The 18,780-nt window shown below is 45.9% G+C and overlaps 1 protein-coding gene and 1 non-coding gene across 5 annotated transcripts; both read right to left on the reverse strand.

The window, feature by feature from the left end:
• Positions 1 to 1,186: 1,186 nt before the first annotated feature.
• CLN3 (CLN3 lysosomal/endosomal transmembrane protein, battenin) lies at positions 1,187 to 18,119 on the reverse strand. Of its 4 annotated transcripts, none has more exons than XM_036826822.1 (16): positions 17,880 to 18,107; positions 17,542 to 17,664; positions 17,339 to 17,441; positions 14,831 to 14,927; positions 13,947 to 14,018; positions 13,455 to 13,534; positions 13,231 to 13,316; positions 12,514 to 12,586; positions 12,285 to 12,428; positions 11,352 to 11,464; positions 10,343 to 10,389; positions 10,193 to 10,261; positions 10,043 to 10,098; positions 9,811 to 9,904; positions 7,367 to 7,507; positions 6,879 to 7,260 (listed from the first exon to the last, which is right to left on the reverse strand). In XM_036826822.1, the coding sequence occupies exons 2-16, from the start codon at positions 17,585 to 17,587 to the stop codon at positions 7,141 to 7,143; spliced, it is 1,341 nt and encodes a 446-aa protein (XP_036682717.1). In that variant the 5' UTR covers positions 17,588 to 17,664; positions 17,880 to 18,107; the 3' UTR covers positions 6,879 to 7,140. The 4 variants fall into 4 exon arrangements, with proteins under 4 accessions (XP_036682720.1, XP_036682717.1, XP_036682716.1 ...); XM_036826821.1 differs by having other exon boundaries at positions 17,853 to 18,106; XM_036826824.1 differs by having other exon boundaries at positions 17,339 to 17,417; positions 17,853 to 18,104.
• Positions 5,070 to 5,142, reverse strand: TRNAE-CUC. Its single transcript has one exon. It is a non-coding gene; the product is annotated as a tRNA-Glu (tRNA).
• Positions 18,120 to 18,780: the final 661 nt, after the last annotated feature.

The raw sequence follows: 18,780 nt of genomic DNA on the forward strand, positions 1-18,780 counted from the left end.
GCCAAGCAGAACATGGGTGTTTTTAACGGATGAATTTTGTTAATGCCTAGATTTTGATGAGGTCCTTAATGGTTCCAGAGCAAGAAGCACACCCTGGAGGAACTTTTGATCAGTCTGGCATCTCCAGTTCATTGTGGGCGTCACATGACCCTAAGCAAATTGCTTCTCTCCCAGTGCCTGTAATAATGTAACCAGCAAGCAGAAAGGTGATAATCATTACTGGCAATTGAATAGCAATTTCAAATGCATAAAGGCATGTAAAACTCATAACAAACTTGTAGGTAGGCAGGAAAAGCAGCTATTACTAACCTCATTTTACAAATGAGAAAACTAAGACTCTGAAAGAGCAGGAAATGGTTAAGCTAGTGACAGAGTGAGGTCCTCTGATTTAGAAGCCACAGAAGACTCTTCTGAATGTATAATTTTATTTTCTAATACTGACCACAGTGGAATAAATCATAACTTGGAAGGGGAGTGGACTGAGAGGAGGCAGAGAACAGAGCATGGGGTAGGGAAGGAGGTGGTGCTGACTCCTCGTTGGGACTAAATCCTGGGTACCATGCCCTCTCTTACTCAACTCCAGCCACTGAGGCCTCAGCTCAGGCAGACCCAATGCCCCACTTTTAAAACAAATATCTTGAAACATTTTATGAAATTAATAGATAATATAAACTTCTGACACACACTATTTTATTTTACTTTGTATGTGTTTTATTTTCCCAAATAGCCACCAAACTCCTTGAAGACAAGGATAGTATCTTGTATGTCTTAGTAGCCCTCTCAGTGCATTTCCCATAGTACGTGTTCAATAATGTGTTCTTTTCATTAGTATTATTGAAAGACAATAATAATAATAAATATTGAAGATATATACAGCTGAGTGCACCAACTGTTTTGACTTCTACCGTAATCAATTAGTTTTGCCTTTTCTTGAGTTTCATGTAAAAAGTAGAATTATAAGGTATGTCCTCTTTAGTGTTTGGCTACTTTAAGAAGCCTATAAGATTCATCCATGTTGTTACGTGAACTGAAAGTTCCTTCTTTTTTGATTGCTGAATAATCTTCAATCGCATGACTATGTCACCATGTATTAATTCTCCTGTTGATCTGGGCTCTTTCCAGTCTTGGGCTATTGTGAATAAAGCTTTTATCAACATCTTGATATGAGTCTTTTTGTGGACATAAATACTTATCCTCTTCGGTGGGATAGCTGAGTCATTGAGTAAGTGTACATTCAGCTTCAGTAAATACTGCTGTGCTCTAAGTATATTTATAAAGGAAAAATAGGGAAAAAATTTTATTGAAAATATGCATTTAAATATGTAAATGTTGAGATGTGATTTCCCTAAAAGATATAAAGAAATAGAGATTTGCACCTACTTGCAATGACATAGTTTGGATTTATGAAACGACGATTATCATATGAACAAATGTTGAATTTTTTTCTTCATGTTTGATATTTTGAAATAAGTATGTGTATATATACTTAGCATTTTTATATGTACTTAGAATCACAGTGAATGAGACACTGGGTGTTGCCTTTAGTGAGGGGATTTTCCAAATACAGCAAAAAGCTCTTGGTAAATGTTCAAACAAAACGAAGTGCAGTCGTCCTTCAATGAACATGATAGTTGAAATCCTGGAAAATTCACGTATATTAAAACCAAGCAAGATATACTTTGGGTTCACATGTAAAATGGAATTAGATGTCTGGGTTGCGGGGAGACACTAAAAAGCCACTCAGACGTAGGAAAATTACTCTTCACACAGGACCATGTTGTGCTTGGCAGGATGGCTAGGCCCTCACCCTCTAAAGGGCTCTGCTCCATTTACAGTGAGATTCAAAACCCCACAAACTTCCAGAATGACGATAGGGGGCAATACCACCCCATTGAGTACCACTGTTCAAGACCTGTTCTGTAAGAACAACCATCTGTGGCTTATTATATTTAACCTAATTAATTAATATTAAATGAAATTAAAATTTCAGTTTCTCAGTCATACTAACCACATATTAACTGCTTAAAAACCACATGTAGCAAAAAGTACCCACAGAGAAAAGCCCAGATCCAGATCATTTCACTAGTTAATTCCTCAAATATTTAAAGAATTAACACCAGTTCTTCACAAACTCATCACAAAAAATAGAAGAGGGAACACTTCCCAACTCATTCTCTGAGGCCTGCATTGCCTGGATATCAAAACCAGACAAAAATGACACGAGAAAAGAAAATTACAGACCAATTTCTCTTACGAATAGAGGCATAAAAATCCTCAGCAAAATACTAGAAAATCTAATACATAGACCATGACCAAGTGGGACTTATCAGAAATGCAAAGTCAGCTTTACATATGAAAAGGAATATTAATTCACTAATACACCATATCAATAGAATAAAGGACAAAAACCACACGATCATCTCAATAGATGAAAAAAAAAGCAGTTGACAATATTGAAAACCCCTTCATGATCAAAACACCTAACAAACTAGGAATAGAAGGGAACTTCCTCAATATGATAAAGGGCACCCACAAAAAATCCACAGCTAATATCATACTTAATGATGAAAGACTAAAAGCTTTTTCCCTAATATCAGGAACAAGACAAAAATGTCTACTTCTATTTGAATGTTGAAGAATGTTGCCACTTCTATTTAATGTTGTAATGGAGGCTCTAGTCAAGGCAATTAGGCCAGAAAGTGAAATAAAAAGCATCCCGATTAGAAAGGTTTGCAGAGGACATAATCTTGTATATAGAAAATCCTAAGGAATCTACAAAAATCTATTTGAACTAATAACAAGTTCAGCAGAGTTGGAGCGTAAAAGATCAATAGACAAAAATCAATTGTATTTCTAGACACTTGTAGTGAAGAATCCAAAAAGGAAATTAGGAAAGTAATTCCATGTACAAAAGCACCAAAAAGAATAAAATACTTAGGCATAAATTTAACAAAAGAGGTTCAAATATATACGATGAAAACTACAAAGCACTGTTGAAAGAAAATAAAGATCTAAATAAGCAGAAAGACATCCTATGTTCATGGATCATAAATTAGCGCTTTCACTGCTGTGGCCTATGTTCAATCCCTGGATGGGGAACCAAGATCCCACAAGCTGAGTGGTGCAGCCAAAAAAAAAAGTGTTTTTTTTTTTTTTATTCCACATGTAAGTGAAATCATACAGTGTTTGTCCTTCTCTATCTGACTTATTTCACTTACTATAATGCCTTCAAGCTTCATCCATGTAGTTGCAAATGGTAGAATTTCCTCATTTTTAACAGCTGAATAATATTCCATTGTATGTATATATATATATATATATATATATATATATATATTCCACAAATTCTTCATCCATTCATCCATCAATGGACACTTAGGTTGTTTCCATGTCTTGGCTATTGTAAATAATGCTGCTATGTACATAGGGGTGCAGATATCTTTTCAAATTAGTGTTTTTGTTTCCTTTGGATATATTTGCGGAAGTGGAATTTCTGCATCATATGGTAGGTTCTTTTAATTTTTTGAGGCTCTTCTATACTGTTTTCCATAGTGGCTGTGCAAATTTACAATCCCACCAACAGTGCCCAAGTGTTCCCTTTTCTATACATCCATGCCAGCATTAGTTACCTCTGGTCTTTTTGATGATGGCTCTTCTAAGAGGTGTGAGGTGACATCTCATTGTGGTTTTGATTTGCATTTCCCTAATGACTAGTTTTTTTTTTTTGGCCGCGCCACTCGGCTTGCGGGATATCAGTTCCCCGACCAGGGATTGAACCCTGGCACGGCAGTGAAAGCCCCGAATCCTAACCACTAGGTCACCAAGGAACTCCCATGACTAGTGCTGTTGAGCATCTTTTCAAGTACCTGTTGGCCTGTTGGCCTTTCGCATTTCTTTGGAGAAACATCTATTCAGTTCCTTTGCCCATTTTTAAATTGGATTATTTCCTTTTTTTGCTATTGGATTGTATGGTTTCTTTATATGTTTTGGATATGAACCCAGCAATCTGTACTTTTTAAAAAAATTTATTTATTTTATTAATTTATTTTTGGCTGCACTGGGTCTTCGTTGCTGCGTGCGGGCTTTCTCTAGTTGCAGTGAGTAGGGGCTACTCTTCATTGTGGTGCACGGGCTTCTCATTGCGGTGGCTTCTTTGTTGCGGAGCACGGGCTCTAGGTGCGCGGGCTCAGTATTTGTGGCTTGCAGGCTCAGTAGTTGTGGCGCAAGGGCTTAGTTGCTCCGTGGCATGTGGGATCTTCCCGGACTAGGGATTGAACCCGTGTCCCCTGCATTGGCAGGCAGATTCTCAACCACTGCACCACCAGGGAAGTCCCAGCAATCTGTACTTTAACAAGCCCTCTGGTGCACACTAAAGTTTGAGAACCACTGGCATAAGGCAATGTAAAAGGTAAAGGCGGGATTCAAACCATAGCATGATCTAAGCTAACATATACTGAGTGCTATGGTTTCCCAGGAGCTCATGTAATTTCCACAACCACCTTATGCTGTGTTGATACTATTGTTATTCCCATTTGACACGTCAAGAAATTAAGGTGCAGAGAGATGGAGAGACTTGTCTAAGATCATAGAGCTACTGAATAGCGGAGTTGGGACCCCAAAACCAGGTTTCTCCACCGCCAACGCCCATGCTATCAAGCACTGTGTCAGCATTTCCCCTGAGTGTGGGCCACAAGCATCACTGGTAGAGATGAGGTAGTCTCAGGGGGTACCTGAATGTTCATTTTACACTCTAACAGCTATGTATTTTTAAAAAATATTTATTTGGCTGCGCCAGGTCTTAGTTGTGGCCCGCAGGATCTAGTTCCGTGATCAGGGATCTAGCCTGGACCCCCTGCGATGGGAGCTCAGAGTGTTAACCACTGGACCACCAGGGAAGTCCTATGTATTTATTTTAATGTGTCATAGGAAAAATATATATAACTAGCATTCCAAGCTCATGATTTCAATAGTAACATCGTTTCCCTTTAAAATGAGTGAATTTTATTAAAAATTAGTTGCTTTAATGAAAAGTATTTATTTGGCCATACTGTGAGGCTGTGGGAACTTAGTTCCCTGACCAGGGATTGAACCCAGGCCCTCAGCAGTGAGAGTGCTATGTCCTAACCACTGGACCACCAGGAAATTCCCTTTAGTGAAAAAAAAAATTTTTTTTTTAGCTGCACCACATGGGATCTTAATTCCCCGACGGAACCCGTACCCCATGCAGTGGAAGCACAGAGTCCTAACCACTGGACCGCCAAGGGAATTCCCAAAAAATTTTTTTTTTTTTTTTTTTAATTTTTATTTATTTATTTATTTATTTATTTATATTTTTGGCTGCCTTGGGTCTTTGTTGCTGCGCGCGGGCTATTCTTCGTTGCGGTTCCCGGGCTTCTCATTGTGGCGGCTTCTCTTGTTGCAGAGCACAGGCTCTAGGCGCACGGGCTTCAGTAGTTGTGGCACTCAGGCTCAGTAGTTGTGGCTCGCGGGCTCTAGAGCGCAGGCTCAGTAGTTGTGGCGCACGGGCTGAGTTGCTCCGCGGCATGTGGGATCTTCCCGGACCAGGGCTCGAACCCGTGTCCCCTGCACTGGCAGGCGGATTCTTAACCACTGCGCCACCAGCGAAGTCCCCCCCAAAATCTTAATAAATGTACTGTTATGCACAGATATCACAAATATGGTAGAGACGGTTAACAGTGAAGTATGGGAAATACTGCTAAGCCAACCTCAGTTACTTTAAAAATATATAACGATTTGTGCATTTTACTGTATATAAATAGTACCTTATTTTTTAAATTTTATTTATTTATTTATTTTTGGCTGTGTTGGGTCTTCGTTGCCGTGTGCGGGATTTCTCTAGTTGTGGCGAGCGGGGGCTACTCTTCGTTGCAGTGCATGGGCTTCTCATTGCGGTGGCTTCTCTTGTTGCGGAGCACAGGTTCTAGGCGCGCGGGCTTCAGTAGTTGTGGCACATGGGCTCAGTAGTTGTGGCTCACGGGCATAGTTGCTCTGCGGCATGTGGGATCTTCCTGGATCAGGGCTCGAACCTGTGTCCCCTGCATTGGCAGGTGGATTCTTAACCACTGTGCCACCAGGGAAGTCCCCCTACAAGTCCTTTTTTAAGGTACTGTTGGGACTTCCCACATGCCGTGGAGCAGCTAAGCCTGTGTGCCAGAACTACTGAAGCCTGCATGCCCTAGAGCCCACGAACCGCAACTACTGAGCCCGTGTGCTGCAACTACTGAAGCCCGAGCGCCTAGAGCCCATGCTCCGCAACAAGAGAAGCCACCACAATGAGAAGCCCTCGCACCACAACGAAGAGTAGCCCCCGCTCGCCACAACTAGAGAAAGCCTGCGCGCGCAGCAATGAAGACCCAACGCAGCCAAAAATAAATAAATTTAAAAAAAAGAAAGGGGACTTGTAAAATAGACTGGATTCTAGGTAAAAATGTGCATGCTGAAGCATTAAGAGGGAGGTGTATTGCAGTCAACCTCCTACTTTGAAATGCATCACAAAAATAAGTTGAACTAAGGAAAGGATAGATTTGCGTGGAAGGTTGGCTACATGACAAAGCAACTAGAACAAAACATTCGTTGTAGAACCCAGGTGGTACATACATCAGTACTCATTGTGTAAGTTCTTTCAACTTCTCTGTAGGTTTGGAAACTTACATGTTGGGAAAAAAATGCATACAGATTGTCCCACACAGTGAATGAGTGAGTAAATGAATAAAGGAATTAACAAATAAGCAAAGCCTCAAAGACTAGACAATTTGCTGAAAGACTTTCTTTACACGCTCCTGTATATATTCCAAAGTGAGCTTACTGCTTTTATAATAGAAGAAAATGTTTTTTCGGAGAGAAAAATGGCACAAGAGTCAACTGATAAGTTAGGCATTTATTCTGAAGGCATAATGCCAAGAAATTCCCCGAAAGCAGCTTGGAAGTGGAAGAAAACTGCTGCGCCTCCATCAAAGGGGAACAGGACCTCAGCACTTTTCTACATCCCAGCCGTGTAGGGATGGCTGGGGGCAGAGCTCATGGGTGGGCTCTGGGCTGTGGGTCTGGGGTCGGTCCGACCTGCCCGCCTGTCAGTGTGGGCCCAGGTCAGTGTGTCCTATGTTCCAAGGAGTCAGAGTGTCAGGAGAACTGGCAGAGGAAGTCGTGCAGAGGCAGGGCCAGGAGCCCTGACAGCGAGATCCCCAAGGTGTCGGAGATACAGGCGGTTGCCATGGCAAACTCCCGGTGCTCACTGCTGGTCTGGGGAGGGTGGGGAGCAGGCGTGAGGCTTCAGTCCTAGCTACCCCTGCCTGGCACTTTCCCAGAGGGGCCACCCACCCACAGCCCTCGAACGGCTGGTGCTGACCTCCAGGGCAATGTTGTGAAAGGTGTTCACGTAGGCCGCGCCCCCCAGGAGTCCCTCATACAGAATGATCAGGAAGACAAGGTAGATGCTCGGCAGGAAGCTCAGCCACACGTCCGCCAGCAGGAAGGCCAGGTTGAGGCACTGTGGGTGCAGGTGGAGGGGAGGGCTGAGCCTGGGACCAGAGATGGGCAGGAAGGGAGGTGCCATCCCGTCCAGCGGGCCCCGGTTCTGAGAGAAGCTGATGAGGGTGAGGGCTGACAGGCCTGGATCAAATCCCAACACCCAGCTGGCCTACCAGACCCTGGGATCTGGGGTAGGCCTTCTCCCTACCGCATCCCAGCATCCTAGACCTTGGGGGTCTCCTCCCTTTGCCCATGTCACTCCTACCGCCTGCGATGCTATCCCACCTTCCCCCACTTGGGCTCTCCTAGTCACCACCGTTCACAGCTCAGCTTGGATCAGGGTCACTCTCACTCCTATGATCTCATTCCTCTTCCCAAAGTCTCCCTGAATGGAGAGGTTCCCCTCTATTTTACCAAACTGAGGCTATGGTGAGACCAGAGGTTCTCAACTAGGCGTGACTTTGCTGCCTAGGGGACATTTGGCAACATCTGGAGATGTTCCTGGTTGTTACAACCGGGAAGGGAGGGTGTTACGGGCATGTAGTGGGCAGAGGCCAGGGATGCTGCTCGACATCCTACAGCTCACAGCACAGCTTCACAACAAAGAAGGATCCAGCCCGAAACGCAGTAACGCCAAGGTTGAGAAACCGCGGCTTAGATGTTCCCACGCCTTCTAAGAGGGCTCGCTGACCCCATCCAAGGGTGTAGGTCCCTTTCTCTGTGCCCCAGTCCTTCAGGGGATCCCACTGTCCCAGTCCTCAGCGCACTGGGTTGCCTCCCCAGTGTGTAGGCCACCCCAGTGGTTCACATGCTTAACATACACACAGATCACTTGTGGATCTTGTTACCTACACAGGCCTTGCCCTCAGAGGTTCTAATTCAGGAAGAGTGAGGTGGGCTCAGAGATCTGCATTTAAAAGAACACACCCTGGTAATACTAATATGACCCTAGAAACACTGCAGATGCTTTCATCTGGAGCATTAGGCCACACACTTTCTGTAATGGAATTAAATGATTATAAGCCGCTAATTCTATGAAGCAGCCTTGGTTAAAATTATAGCTAAAATCATAAGCTACACATTTCAGTGGCATCTAATGAAGAACCCTGAGTTAAGAATTGTTGATACAGGGACTTCCCTGGCGGTCCAGTGGTTAAGACTCCGTGCTTCCACTGCAGGGGCACGGGTTCGATCCCTGGTCAGGGGACTAAGAACCCAAATGCCCCGCGGTGCAGTCAAAAAAAAAAAGAATTGTTGATACAATCTGGGACTTTGCGGGTACAAAGCCCTGGGGTGGCAGTCCTGCTCAGACAAATAAGGAAGAAAGTTAGAGGATATTTGCCTGCTGTTGACATAACATTAAAGTGTAATCTACCCTAATTCTCTATATTGTTATCACAGAATTGAGTTAAAATTATTAAAAAGGGCAAAGAACTTTCCTGTAAGAGTTGAAGCTTTATTTTAAAGGCGATTTTTTATATGCCCTTCTGGTCCCAAGATTATGGCCCAGAGGGATATTAGAGTCACCGAGAATAATTTGGAGGTTGCCAATGACTTGTTTTAAAGTGTTTTCAAGTCTGACCACGGAGAACTCTGACATTTAGAAACAAGTAAGAAGACATGAATGTTTAAAATCATGTTTTCTTTCCAAAAAAAAAAAAGAGTTGAAGGTTTTTTTAATAGTTTCCTTCAGTGGCTGTAGACATGTGACAATGAAACATGAATGCTGGTTACATAAAACTCCTTTTGTTAGACTGTTGCAGGTATTTTCGTTCATTTAAAGCTTAATCACTTACATGATCTTTGCCATGAATTTGCTCACCAGCCTTGAGATAAATAACCTGTTGACTACAATGTCACTGATTCTATTGTAATTAACCATCCAGGATAAAAGAACTGGACATTATCCTATCCTTGGAAACATTATTTGAAAGCCTGCCTCTCTGCATGAGGCTTGGGCAAATAGTCATTAAATAAGTGCTTCTAGTTGATTAAGACACAATACAAATTCTTGTTCTTTCATTCTTCGCATTTCTATTTCTTACAACCATGCCTGATTTATACATGAGGAAACTGAGGCTCAGATGAGTTCAGGGACCTGCCCTAAATCACGCAGCTACTGAGTACAGAAGCTGGGATCTGCACCCAGGTTCGCCTGGCTCCTGAGGCCACTCATTTTACACAGAGCCCTGCTGGCCTCCGTTCCCCGTGCTTAGGACATGACGGTATGCAATCAATAACCCCTGCTGAGGGAGGGAAGCATGGGGCCTAGGGAAGCTGGGAGCCAAGGCAGGCGGAGAGTGAGGGCCAGGGGCTCAGTACCTGTAGCAAGGCCAGGGCCCATGTGTGGCGGATGCGACAGCAGCGGAGAGAGGAGCGGGAGGCAAAGACGCCGGCCTGGTACAGCATCTGGTACCTTCAAGGGGGCAGGGAGTAAGAGGAAGCTCCTCCGGTGCCTACTCGGCAGGGCAGCCCCTCCCAACCCCAGTCCTTATCATCAAAGTCCTGCCCCACAGCCCACCGACGTGCTGCCACCCACCCTCAATCTTCTCACCAGCGGTATTGCTGAGCGTGACTCAGGAACGTGTTCCGGAAGAAGAGGAGTTCAAACTGCAGCAAAGGCCAGACGGGGGAGATGGACGGGGATGTGTGGGTCCCCACCCTCATCACTATTTCCACACCCCTCCCGGCAGCCCTCACTCACAAGTCCCTGGTTGATGAAATACTCAGCAAAGTAAACCAGCACCAAGGGGACGATGTAGCGCAGCAGGCCCTGGAAGGGTCAGGAGACATAAGCGGGAGGCTGGGAGATGAACACTGGCCGCAGGGGACACGCCAGAGCCACCGTCCGTACCTTAAACACGGTCCACCTTTCCTGAAGGGACAGGTGTGAGCTGGAGCCTGCAGGGGGGCAGGGAGAGAAGGGCAGGTGAGGTCGGCACACTGACTCAGAAAAGGGGTGCTGGTGTGCAAGAATCAGCCAGCCAACACAACAGTGTGAATGCACATACGCCACTGGACTGTACAATTAAAAATGGTTAAATTGGTAAACTTCATGGTATGGATACTTTACCATGATTAAAAAAAAAAGTAACTAGATGAGACTTCTTCATGGCTCTTGTACAGCTTGATGGCAGTACACCCCTACCCCAGCCACAGTGGGCCCTTCTTTCTGTTTTTGAACACCCAAGCTCATTCCCACCACAGGGCCTTAGCACTTGCTGTTCCCTCTACCTGGAACCTGTTCACCTGGATGTGCACAGGGCTGACTCCTTGTCATTCATATTTCAGCCCAATGAGATGTCCTCAAAAAGGCCTTCACTGACCACCTTCTCTAAATAGAACCCCTTTCCTCCCCATATCTGTCATTCATATTTCAGCCCAATGAGATGTCCTCAAAAAGGCCTTCACTGACCACCTTCTCTAAATAGAACCCCTTTCCTCCCCACATCTGTCATTTCTTGCTTTTTTTTTTTTTTTTTTTGGCCGCACTGCATGGCATGTGGGATCTTAGTTCCCCAACCAGGGATCAAACCTGTGCCCCCTGCAGTGGAAGCGCAGAGTCCTAACCACTGGACCACCAGGGAAGTCCCCCCATCTGTCATTTCTAAGCACATCACTCTGTTATGTTCTTCTAGTACTTATCAACGTGTGAAAACAACGTGCTTCCAATTCAGTTATTTGTTTATGAATGGTACAACACATAGTCAGTACTCAGTGAGTATTTCTTGAGTAGATGAATGTGATTGGCTCTCACCATAACCAGCACGCCTATCCACTTCCTCTTCTGACTGCCCACAGTAGAGAGGAAAAGGCTGAAACTCAGAGAAAGTGACCACTCCGACGGTCACTGTGTCTCCTACCTGGCTTCGACTCTGAGGCCTCGCTGTTTATCAGGGGCTGCCGGGCTGCCGTGTCTGCCTCCCCTTCCCCTCCAGGGTCCTGGGGCCCAGGAGACGTGAGCAACAAGAAATAGCTAGAAGTGGGCAGAATGAAAAGAAGATTGAAGAGCCTCTGTCGGGCTGGAAAGGTCACTTCTTCCCAGGGCAGCCCCCCTCATTCCTCCTCTCCGCCAAGGCCCTCCATCCCCCGCCAGAGAACTCCAACTGCGCAAAAATGCTTCTTTCTCTGGAACTGAAATGTATCTTCCTGTTGTTTCTAATCCACGGGCCCTCGTTTTGACTCCTGGCTCACACCAAGCGTGTCAGCCCTGTTTTCTTGTTGTTTTTCTAATAATCACTCTAGCTACCATTTATCACGTGTTCATTTTGTGCTAGGCCAGAAGTTTCCAAAGTTTGGTCACTTATGTTTTGCCTTCATGATATTTGCCATATCCACATTCCCTCTGTGTATAATATTTTTTATTTAATATTTCCCTTTCAATTGATTCACTTTTTCTACATGGCCTTATCCTAAGTGATAATCTGTGAAATCACAGGTTTGGTCGACCAATTGAAACTTTTCCTAATTCACATGAAAATACACACAAAATGAACAGTCTGTCCTTGTCCCCTCATTGTGGGAACCACATTGTAATGAATGCTTCATGCATGTCACCACACGGGGAAGCAAGGAAAGCCACCACTATTTGAAATACGGGAAAACTGAGGGTCAGAGACGTAAAGTAACTCGTCCCATACAACACAGTTAACAAGTGGCAGCTCCAGGACTCAAACTCGGGCCTATCGGAGTCCAGAATCCACATCCCCCCACATGGCTGTAGGGATCTGAAGACTGGGATCGTGATCAAGTTCTCTCTCCTCGAATCCCTCTTCTTCCCAGCCCAGGCCGCTTACCTGGCCAGCAGCAGTGCGGGTATACCCAGCATGGACAGCAGGGTGTGCTGGGGAGAGAGGCCAGCCTGGGTGAGGCCCAGGTAGGACAGTGCCCCCAGCAGACCTGCTCCCCCAGTACCTGAGGACCACCAGGAGATCACAGCCCTGAGAAGGAGAACACAGTAGCACTAAGAAGGACCAAAGCCAGCAGTGGGACCCCCTCCCCTCACTCCCTGCTCTGCCTGCTTACCTGGGGTAGAAGGCGGTGAGTGCAAGGAAGGTGACCTCCCCCAGGCCTGAAGAGATGCTAGCCAAGACCACACCTGGGGAAAGACAAGCATGGCCATACCTACCTAGCCTTTCCCCAATAGCCTCAATCCCCTAAGGGGTGTGGCCACAGCCTCCTCTGCATCCGCAGAGTAGGGCTAAAAACAGATCCCTTGGATAGGCTGGGCTCCAGATCTGAAGTAGAACCAACCCCTTCCTCTGCATGTCCTCTCATAGGGAATGGTACTTCCATCCGCCCAGTTATCAAATCAGGAGTAAGAACTCATTCTTTTTTTTTTTTCTTTTTTCTTTTGGCCACGCTGCGAGGTTTGTGGGATCTTAGTTCCCCAACCAGAGACTGACCCCAGGCCACGGCAGTGAAAGCACCAAGTCCTAACCACTGGACTGCCAGGGAATTCCCAAGAACTCATCCTTGATGCCTCCTCCACCTCCATCACAGACGCTTGGTGACTCTGCTCATCTTGATCTCCATCTAATCTGTCCGTTTCCTCCCATCTTCCCCACCGCCTACCCCTCCAAATCAACCTCATCTCCCTTCCCCTATTGTGACAGTCTTAGCACGCTTCTCGGGGGTTACAAAAATAATCCCTCTCCTCTGGGAAGCTGGGGAGATTACCCCCACCAATGCTCTGTTGTAGTTCCTTGGAACCCCCCACCTGACACAAAACCTCACACTCACCACACAGGCTGATTCCCACCGAATGAGAAAAGGCAACCAGGATGAAGCTTCCAGCAGCACAAATCCCACTGGTGAGCACCCGGGGGCTGAAGGGAGATACAGTCCGGGGGGGGATGGTCAGCTGCCATTCTCAGCTCCCCAGCCCTCACGCCACCTCCTCTGCTCTCCCAGCCTCCCCACTCTCAGATCCCACCTGCCTTTCCTCCCGCCACCTCCACCCAGACCTGTAGGGCAGCAGATGAAGGCCAAGAGGAGCCAGCAATTTGATGACGAGGGTGGGAAGGATGTCTGCCAGGAGCACCGCCTGGGACCGGAGAACAGAGTAAGACCCCAGACCTTCCCAGGGACAACCCTCCCAACCAAGTGGCCAAGCAAAGATAGAAACCAGCCCATTAGACCTGCTACAAACACAGGCTCTGAAGTCACACAGATCTGAGTTCCAGTCCCAGGTCTGCTGCTCCTTAGCTGTGGGTCAAGGTATTCATATTCTCTGAGCTTCAGTCTCCTTATTTGGAAAACGGGGATGATTACAGAGCCTAACTCACAGTACTGTTGTATGGATTCAAGAAGCTAATATATGCTGCACACAGAAAGGGATCAGTAAATGGCAGTCTTAATCAGTAGAGTCATGATAGTACCAGCTGGGTGCTGAGGGGGGGTGGGTGGGGTCTATAGACCCAGAGTAAGGGTAAAGGGAGGACCAGATGGGTACTCACAGCTGTGGAGACAGAATTGCAGTCAAATCGAGATGAGCTATTATGGGAGGTGGGTGTTGGGTCTGGGTCCACCTGATGGGAGACAAGAAAATCTTTCACCCAGGGAGGCAGGAGGGCAGACAAACAGGGCCAGGCTCCATTCCCAGCTCTGCTCTAACTTGAAGGATGGCCTTGGGTCAGCACTGGCTTCTTAAGACCTCAGTTTCTCTATGTGCACAAGGGGGAAGGGGAGGTTTCCATAGAAGTCTCAAACTAATGGTCCACACGCCAAAAATGGCCTTGTAAGTGGACTTTATTTGGGTAACACACTTGGGAACTTTCATTTAAAAAATTTGGGTTTCCAGAAAAATCTGTTCTTGGGCCAAATTCCCTGTGGGACCTGCAAGGTGGTAGCTGTTCCCCTTGGGGCTGCATCCTCCAGCTCATCATAGACAAGAGGTTCTTGACCAGAGATGATTATACCCTTCAGGGAACATCTGGCAATGTCTGGAGACATTCCTGTTTGTCACAGCTGGAGGGTGAGGGATATGCTATTGTCATCCAGTGGGTAGAGGCCAGAGATGCTGCTAAACATCCTACAATGCACAGGAAAGTCACACAACAAAGAATTATCCAGCCCAAAACATCAACAGTGCTGGGGTTAAAAAACCATGGCTTAGACCATAGTCCCACCTGGCCAACGTTTGAGTTTGCAATTGCTTTACAAGAAAAAATTGATTCTTAAAGACCCTTCCTGTTCTGAGGTCTGGGAACTTTAGCCATCTTGCCCCACCCCTTAGCCACCTCATTCCATGAATTTTTCAAGTGGGTTTCTGCCCAAGGGTGAGTCCCTCATCTTCCCATAGGGACTAAACATGGTGGTGGTGGTAGAGAGGGTCACTTACATGGCTCTGGTTCCCAGGTGCTCTCTGGTGACTGAGGATGTCGTGGGCAGCGCTGAGCATCACCACGTAAGAGAAGTTGTTGCAGAGGCCCAGGAGCCTGGAGTGAGCAGGACAGATCCCCCCACCCCCCAGTTTTATTGAGATATAATTGACATAGAAAAATAGACATATAATTATATACAATCTATCCACAGTCCTAGCACCAAACCTCCCCCTTTCCTGTGCTTTCTTTTTTCTCTATCGCCAGACCCCATCCCCACTTAGTGCGAAGGTTAGAAATACAGGCTTTGGGACAACAAACTTAGGTTCATATCTAATCTCTGAGACTCTCCCAGGAAGAGAAGGAAGTTATCCTTGATGACTCTCTCCTCCAAGCTCCCACCGTGATTCAGTTCCCGGGGCATTTCTCATCCACTGATCCGCTGTCTCTGACTGTGGTATGGTAGAAAGATCCTGGGGGCTTGAAACCCAAAGGACTATGTTCAGGTCCCAAGTCTGCCACTTCCTACTTGAGTGGCCTCAGTCTACTCATGTGTAAAATGGGGATCCAAATTTCTCTCCTGACTATCTCACAGAGTGCTGTAGGGATCAAAACAAGATGATACCCTTTATGATCCATGAAGGATCTGGTTCACTTATTCTCATCTCCCAGAGCTGCCATCAGTGATGGGAAGGGAACAGGGCCCAGCACCAGGATATCATGTGTCCTTTTCACAAGCCTCTGAAGTGGTACTGCTGCTCTTCCCATTTTACTGCTGAGAAACTGAGGCTCAGAGAGAGAGCCTCACTTCCAACCCAATCTGTTACCCAAGTCCTTGATGTTTAGGTTAGTGCTAGAAGTATTTCCCAAAGCTCAGTATTCGAATGATTTTAGGAGGTAGATGGATGACTTTTAAAAGGTAGTGATGCATTTATTTAAACGTGCATTAGGAAAATACTGGCTTTCCGTCCAGAGTAGTGATTCATAGTTTTTTTTAAAAAAAGTACATGTATTTACAAATTTAAAGGCTGAATTGGATCTCCAAAATATACAAGCATCTCATACAGCTCAATATCAAAAAAACAAAAAACCCAATCCAAAAATGGGCAGAAGACCTAAATAGACATTTCTCCAAAGGAGACATACAGATGGCCCAAACACATGAAACGATGCTCAACATCACTAATTATTAGAGAAATGCAAATCAAAACTACAGTGAGGTATCACCTCACACCACTCAGAATGGCCATCATCAAAAAATCTACAAACAGTAAATGCTGGAGAGGGTGTGGAGAAAGGGGAACCCTCATACCCTGTTGGTGGAAGTGTAAATTGATACAGCCACTATGTAAAACAGTATGGAGTTTCCTTAAAAAACTAAAAATGGAACTACCATATGACCCAGCAATCCCACTACTGGGCATATACCCAGAGAAAACCATAATTCAAAAAGACACATGCACCCCAATGCTCACTGCAGCACTATTTACAATAGCCAGGACATGGAAGCTACCTAAATGTCCATCAATGGAGGAATGGATAAAGAAAATGTGGTACATAATTACAATGGAATATTACCCAGCCATAAAAAGGAACGAAATTGGGTCATTTGTAGAGATGTGGATGGACCTAGAAAGTGTCATACAGAGTGAAGTAAGTCAGAAAGAGAAAAGCAAGTATCGTATAATAACGCATGTATATGGGATCTAGAAAAATGGTATAGGTGATCTTATTTGCAAAGCAGAAATAGAGACATAGACGTAGAGAACAAATGTACGGATACCAAGGGGGAAAGGGGTGGGGAGGCAGGAATTGGGAGACTGGGATTGCCACATATACATTATTGATACTATGTATAAAATAGACAACAGATGGGAACATACTGTATAGCACAAGGAACTCTACCTAATGCACTGTGGTAACCTAAATGGGAGGGAAGTCCGAAAGGGAGGGGAGATCTGTATGTGTATGGCTGATTCATTTGGTTGTGCAGTGGAGGCTAACACCACATAGTAAAGCAACCATACTCCAATAAGAATTAATAAAATAAAATAAAGTCCTCACGACATGGCAAGACACCTGCTATTATCCCATTTTACAGACGAGGAAACGAAAATTCAGAGAAACTAAAATCAAGAAGATAACCGATGACATTGAGATTTGTCTAGAAATTAAATGATTTGTTACTGATATTCATCTCAGAAATGGTCACACAGAAAATTTCAGAGACACGAATTCTGAATTTGAATAGATATTATTTTCACGAAAAAATAAAATAAAGGCTGAGTTGGTTGGAGTAAAAACATGAAGAAAATATCCCTACAGGTCATATGAGAAGCTGGCCAAAAGGTGAAGGTGATAAGGGAATGAGTGAAATTTGGGAAATTTACACATGGCCTCAGGGCAAACCAAGCGGTTCAGTAAATATTTTGTGGATTCAGCTCCTTTTTGGAAGCTCAACTCTCTTTTCTCACCCGTCTTATTGCTTCCCTCTTCCCACCCTACTTTTATTTCTTCAGGCCACTCACCAGAAGCCCACCGCGTTCTTCCAATGGGCGCCCTGACGGTCCTGCGGCGGGGGCCTAGGTGCCGGATCGGCCTCCTCTCCTGGAAGGGGGAAAAGAAGAGGGCCTGACCCCTACCCCACTCTCAGGTGCACGATGGGCCAACGGGCGTTCTCCCGGGACCGAGGAAGTCAATCCCGTGAGGGTGGGCAGGAATGAATACTCACCCTCCGAATCCGAAAGGCGCCGCCGAGAGCCCGCACAGCCTCCCATGGCATCAAGTTCAGGTCCCCCGAGGGGTCCAAAGTCAGCGAGAGTTCAGAGTTGGCTCCGATGAGGCGGATGAGGGTCTACGACAGGCGAGAGGGATCAACGCCCCATTGCCGGTCCCAGCTCCGGCTTCTCCGCTGCACTGGCGGCCCCACGAGCCACGGCCCTAACCCCAGGTTCCACCTCGCGCCCTCGTACGCCCCACCACGCCCCACCCGTCGGACTCTGCCCCCGCCCCCTCTAAAGCAGGGGGCCCTGCAGCCTGTACCTTTAAGAGCACCTAAACATTCCGCACCCAGGAATGACGGGTCACGTGACAGCACCTGTGGGTCCCTCATCACGTGCCTGAAGGTCCTCACCACTTCCGGGTCTTTTCTCGATCTTCTCTTTAGACCTTCCCAGCTTCGGGGCGGGGGACTGAGAGAGGCTGGGAGAACCCTGGAACCACCGGTTTAAAACTGGGGTGGGTAGGATCAGCAAGAAGAACCATGACGTTAGCTGGGGACGCCCAAGGCCGTGACCTACCGTACCAGCACTAATCATGGCTGCCAGTGGCTTCAGCTCCTCTGCAACTGCCGGAAATAAACATGGCCACCTGCCTAGCGGGTACTGTTTCTGGCTGACAACAAAGGCAGCCAGCTTCAGGTCATTCTTATTTCTATCTGTTGCCTTTAGATTGCTTTAGAAACTGCAAATAAAGATAACACCCACCTAAAAAGATTTCATGAATTGTCTGTTGGCAGTATCCAAGGTGGTTAAGAGAGACCTTTTCTCAAATTACCTTAGAACCAAAGTAGAAGTTCAACCCTGGTTTTACAGATGAGAAAACAAAAAAGGAAAGTTACTGATGAACATACAACGTTAGACCTAAAGGTGACCTTAGAGACTCGGCAATAAGAAATAGAGCACCGGAGGCAGGGGTGCTGGCTGAGCTGGCTGCCGCAGGATTCCTGCCTGCATTAAGGGTGCTTAGACCAGATGATTCTAAGGCCCAAGATTCTGATTCTGTGATCTCATCTAGTTCCTCTAATTGGAAATTTGGAAAGTGAGGCTCAGGGAGGGGACCCAAGGAAGAGGTGTCGATTAAGGTCACTTCACAAAGTCCCAGATAAGCAGCGATTATTCTCTTACCTTCCTCTAGGTGGTAAAGCAACATCCTGAATTTTCTTCATCACGTCTTTCCCCTGCTAATCTCT

This window comes from Balaenoptera musculus, chromosome 15, assembly GCF_009873245.2.
Source record: "Balaenoptera musculus isolate JJ_BM4_2016_0621 chromosome 15, mBalMus1.pri.v3, whole genome shotgun sequence".
Classification (NCBI taxonomy): Eukaryota; Metazoa; Chordata; class Mammalia; order Artiodactyla; family Balaenopteridae; genus Balaenoptera; species Balaenoptera musculus.